Source organism: Stylophora pistillata, chromosome 12, assembly GCF_964205215.1.
Source record: "Stylophora pistillata chromosome 12, jaStyPist1.2, whole genome shotgun sequence".
NCBI classification, from domain to species: domain Eukaryota; kingdom Metazoa; phylum Cnidaria; class Anthozoa; order Scleractinia; family Pocilloporidae; genus Stylophora; species Stylophora pistillata.
Window position 1 is genome coordinate 19492670 of NC_142530.1, and position 6031 is coordinate 19498700.

Sequence of the window (6031 nt, forward strand, 5' to 3'; positions counted from 1 at the left end):
TATTTCGGGACGTCAGATTTATTCAAAACAGTTTTTGATTTACTGTAATAAGCGAAAAACGTACGAATTTCTTACGTGTAAAAAGCCCACGCGGTAAAATTCATCATGCTTGGATCGTTGTTTACTTGCCTTCGTGGCCAGAAATTGCGCAGCGTTATGGTGAAAATTCTGAAAAAACTTCGATTTGAGGCAAAATCTTCTATTAAACTATACTTTTTGAACACATTGTTACTCAAATATAATATTTACCGGGCCATCGAATCGTCAAATTGTCGCCAGGCCCTGCTTGAAGTCCGAAAGTTCGGTTTTCACTTTACGTCCATAATTCGCATCGCCTTAGAGAATCGTAATGTCGTTGACTTGAGAGCTTATTCTGTCACTTTTAAGACCTGGATATCCATTCTTTTCCAAGTAGAGTATTCTATAGCATTGTTACTTTACATTCTGAATTCCACAAGGTCTAACTCGATCGCAAATGAACGAAAAATCCGACCTGAAAATTTTGAGAGTCGGCCGCGTGGACGCCATATTTTCAAATTTGATCATTTAGTGAAGACGCATAGAGTAATGCCCCTCTAGTACCCCCTAAAGTCGAAAAAATATATGCGCAAACAACGGATTCTGATTGGCTTATTGATCTCCAAACTATAGAGGAAGTTTGGGGACAAAACTCCACTTAGTATGGGAGGTAGGGGGGAAAGCGTTCTCGCGCGAGGCGATCGCGAAGTTCGGGCGGTTACGGGCGGTTCAGGTGTCAATGGGTAATTTGGTGAAAATAAGCACTTGTGAATTTTTACAAATAGCACTCATCTTGCTTTATGGGCCTGTGCAATTCTGTTGTCTTTGAAGAACTTACTTGCGTTTATTAACACCAAATTGCACTCAAAATCCAACCTACATTGTAATTCAATTGTAGAGAATCCGATAGTGAAATCAGAAGTTTTAGGGGTCAAACCCCTAGCTTGTGGGGACTTAAAGATTATATCCCAGTTTTGGCGTGGTGACAAAACAAATGACAAGTTTTTATTTACTTGACACAAATGACCTTAATTTCGGCCAAGTTGCCTACACAAATCATGTTCTCAGTGGCAGAGCATCATTCTGATGGTGAAATCAGAATTGGAAATTCTAGGGGTTTAAAACCCCTAGCTTGTGGGGACTGATATTATTTCCCTGCTTTGGCTTTGTCACAAAACAAATAAGTTTTTGTTTAGGAAGGCAGGCACAATTGTTTAGAAAAGTCAACTTTAGTTGCTTTTCTTTTCTAAGTTGATAACCAGTCAACCAGATAAAATTCAGAGGATAAGGTGAAGAGAAAATTATGAATTGAAAGTCAAGATCAGTTTCAACTTGGAGACACTTTCCTTCCCAACATCGTTCTTCACCAAAGCCAAAATTACATATTAATATTGATCACAAAGTAATTACTTAAATCAGGAAGAAATAAAAGAAACAGCATTTGATAATCAACAACACTGAACAATCTTTATTTAAGTACTTGGTTTTGCTTCTGTACAATGATAACTGAAAAAGCAACTAAACCTCACTGCAGTTGATTGTAATTAAATGTTATCATAGTCGATGGAAAATATTTTTTTTTTATCCTACTTGATTAGCTAGCTTCTACAGATACAAAAGCACATTGGCATAAGTTTGAAATTTATAATATAGAGCAATACAACTCAAAAATGGTTTTGCAACCAATAATAAGAAAAACTACCTGTAGTTCCAAAAATATTTGAGGTTTTCAATATGATAACTTTCCTGTAACCTTTGGGAACCCATGGTAAGACTACAGAGTGAGTTGATCTCACTTTTTTTTAAATTTGACTTAAAAATAGAACTAAGGCAAAAGTGATTATATAATCATCTATGGGACATGTCTTACACAGTTGTTTCAGATTTATTAAGGGTATAGTACAGTATAGGAAATTACACTCTGCTAAAAAAATTATGACCTAGTGAGGCATATCCAACTGGTTTGCCTCTGGCCAGTGGAGATCTTTAAACCCCATGTTTAGTTGTTATGTTTATTTACAATTTGTTTGTATTGGCCCTGAAAATCCCCATCAAGGGAGTGGTCAATTAAACCTGCAATCAAGTGAACCCGTGCCTCTGGGAGTGTTCCTCGTTGATTGCTCTATCAACTGAGTCACAAAGTTGAACACCAAGAGCAGGACAAGAAGCATTCCATCAGTTGCAATCACAACCTGTTCAAAACATGATTAATTTCATTTACTGCCAACACATTCCCTGTGTAAGAAGCAAAGATCCCACTGAAAATTTCCTAGCTTATCACATGTGAATTCATAGCTCATCTGTTTGAGTCGCCAACAAATATATAGAGGCACAGGTTTGTACTCTGTAAAATCCTGACTTTTTTAGGCTTCTTCAACTGTGAGGATGACCTCCTTACTGATGTAATTATGGAGGGTTGCTACAGATAAGGAGTTTTTGGAAATTTCTAGAAGGCTAATTAGTTGTGCTAACTGGATACCAGGGCAATTTCATGCAATGCTCTGGAAATTTCTATGTGTTGCAAAGGCCCATAAAATATAGAAAAGAGTTATTTTGTAACCTTCAAGAACACTCTAAAATGCTTAATAAATGTACATAAATTGCCATTCACCCATCAGAGTTGATTGTCATTGACTGCAAGACTGCTAAGTATTTAAAGAAGTTAAAGAAGGCCATTGTGGTCTAATCTAGGGATGCTTTCCTACATTCATTCCTACACACACACATGAATGCATCCCTGAAAAGGTCTTTTTAGTAGCAATATTGAAAAATCAAATGCAAATTCTGAAGAATAAAATACTTAATCAATTATGAATCGTTATTTTAATTGGTTAAAATGTATGAAACAAAAGTTGTTATATTTCTTAAAGTTGAATTGAAAGCAGTTCAAATACTATCTTTGTTTCAGAAAAGTCTGTCTAAAAGTTTATCAACAGTTTCAGAAGAGATTTTGAGATAAAAGTGTTTACTGTGATTTTTGTATCAGTGCAGTGACTGGAGTTTTAGCCAGTAATAGGCTGTTGTTGTTTTTATTTAACCTTACAGTTGAATAAGAAGGTTGAAATGTTTATGAAGAAATTTATCATGACATAAAAGTATAAAAGGCTCTATATATATATAGCTGACAATGCACAGGTCATTGATCAAATACTTTTTCAATATCTATGTACTTCCTTCAATCACAAGAATATAACTTTGGTTATTAGTGTTCTGCTTCACTTTTGTGGATTCAATCTTACCATACCATCATGTTCAAGAAAACAATATAATAACAAAAGAAAGCATTTAAATACTTTTATAAAAGCAATCAATGAACCTACAAGCAGCAACAAAATTGTTGACAAATTGATCTTTTCAACTCCATATTACTTCAGTTTTATCTCTTTTGCCCTTGTTAAGTTTACCTATTCACATTCGTCTCTTCCCCTCCCCCCCCCCCCCAAAAAAAAAGGGAGATGGTGTATCGTGATTCCATGAACTTTTAGCAAACATTGAATGGGGGAGGGGGTCTGTTAATGATTTAGAGTGCGGTAGAAACAGGACTGGTTTTCTACACATAACTCTTAATTCTTAAACATCATGTGTAAACTAATCTTGACGCTGATTGTAGCTAAGAGAATATGCAGCGAATAAGAGCCATGATGGAGAATTGTGATGCTTACCCTAAAAGTCCCTACACATTCCCAATAACAGAAAAACATCAAAACAGCAGTTTAAAAAACTAATACCTTACATACCTTATGACTTACATTAGTACCTACAACAACAGCAATGCGTCCCTCAGTAGTCACTGTAATCCCTGTTACGAAAACGATCCCATCAATTTGGATTTCTACACTACGCACAAACTCACCATCTTTGCTGTATATCTCAACCTGCAGGAGTTCTTTCTCATTTCTAGCACCAGCGATGACGACATGTTCACCTGTTCGGTGAAATGTAATGCTGCCGTAGTTACAGTCATTTCTTTGCAGTTTAAATTTGTTAAGATGGTCACCGTGTTCACTGATTATGTGAACACAGGAATCACCTATGTCCATTACCATAACACGGCCATCAGTAACGACAGTGACATCCGACGTATCCCTCAATATTCTTATGCTAAAACAGCGAACAAACATGCCATTAGTGTCATACTCCTCCACCTCCATTCCTCTTGTCAGTACTTTTCCCGTGTCAGTCACTGACAGTCCAGTGTACCAGCCCCAGCCCTCTCTCCTCAGACGAAACCGGTGATACGGGTCACCGGTTTTCTTAAGTTTATAAATCCACCAAGATCTTGGTCCCCTTGGCTCTGCCAAGTTCCTCATTTCGGTCAGTACAAAGATGTTGTCGTTCTTGTCTGTGGCGACATCCTTAATATATAACTCTGTATTTACATCATCGGTAGGGAGACTGAAATGTTTAACAAACTTGCCGCTGCTGTCAAACACCTTCACATAACCATTGTAATCTTCGCCGATAATGAATTCTCCGCCGGAGTTTGTAGCGATGCCCATCGGACTCTTCAGCGGGTGCTCCTTTTCGCTATTCTGACCAAATGACCATGGTAGAACACAACAGTGCTCCATGCCATGTTTAAGTAGTACTTTACTTACTCTTGCGTCATACAATGGATTGATTTTGTTTTCTCCAGTATCAATAGGAGGCCAGCTCAAAAAGTGTGCGTCTTCACCAATCGTTCGTGTGACATCGTAGATGACACGATTCACTTGACAGACACTGGAGATAATTTCCCTTCTTTTCTCTTGACTGAAAAAACCTCTTACTGCCTGGATGCCTTTCTTGAGCTGAACATCAAAGCTATTTTGCACTGCAGGCAGACAGTTTATTTCCTTTAAACACACTCTGCATGGCTTCACGGCGACACCAGGATCGTCTACTGTCTCTAATATGGTCGCCATAACTCGATACTTCATGGCCAGAATGCGGTCAGATATTTTCAGGCCTTCGTTTTTGAAGGCCCTCGTTGCTTCTTTTCGAGTATCTTTAAATCTCTCCTTTGCAGCGGAGAGCTTTGTCGTAGCTGATTCATCCAGGCCAGTAGGCTCCAACTTTCCAATTCCTTTAATAAGAGAATTAGAATCATCACAGGCCGCCCCTGCTGTTGCCGCACCACACTCGTTTCTAGACTTTGCTATCTCAAACACTTCCAACAACAACAACATTCCTTCCTCGAAAAAGCTGATACTTGTTTCTAAATCTTTCCTTGATAAAGCGTCCAACTTTGACTTGATGTTGTCGATTTCACGGACGATCAAGGAGTGGAATTGCTGGTCTATTACATCGCCATCTTTGAGTTTTTCCGCGAGCTCATCTCTGCCTTTTGTTACGAGTAAGCCAATAGTTGCTTTAAACACAGCAGTTACAATCGAAGACATAACTTGAATCCTTTTTTCTTAGGTGACGCTACTTTACACAGTGCAATAGAGTTTGAACAAAATAAACATGCAGTTTTCTAAAATTCCGCTTATCAATTTGGATCAAAGTTCCAGTTCAGTAGTTTCAGTGCTTTGTAAAAGCTCAAGACAACAGGCGATCTATTAATTTTAACCAACCGTATCGTCCTCAGGGGAAAAAATAATAACGATCCCAGTGGTAAGAATTTCAAAAATTTGTAGTTAAAGTTTGTCTTAAAGAGTAACGAGGTTGGAAGTCGTTTCAACTCCTTCATTACTGCATAGTTAGTAGAGGGGACTGGTTAGGAAACGCGGCAAACTTCAGTCGGATAGGTTATTGTTCGATTTTATCGAGGTCACGTGACAATGACCCTGCACACATAAATCCAAAATGGCACCGCAGGCTTGTTTCGGCAGTCACGTAGCGTTTAAGTTTTTGGATTTTCTCCGTGATCGAGCGACATCTCACCTTCAGAATATAGCTAAAAACATTAATCAAGTCAGTGGACATAATGCCAGGTGAAAATTGTTCAGTGTTTGGCTGTGGAACATGTAGGAGAAGTAAAGGAATTGGAATCTGGAAGCTACCGGCGCCGCGAAACGCGGAATACAAG

General features: G+C 38.3%; 1 protein-coding gene across 1 annotated transcript in view; it reads right to left on the bottom strand.

Annotated features, from left to right (window-relative positions):
* The window catches only part of LOC148719141 (uncharacterized), an 8602-nt gene continuing 2571 nt past the window's right edge, over positions 1-6031 (bottom strand). The window contains exon 2 of the mRNA XM_088740994.1: positions 1-6031. This exon is cut by the window's right edge and continues 2208 nt beyond it. Within this exon, the coding sequence (XP_088597120.1) occupies positions 3732-5399 (1668 nt within the window). The 5' untranslated portion in view covers positions 5400-6031 and the 3' untranslated portion in view covers positions 1-3731.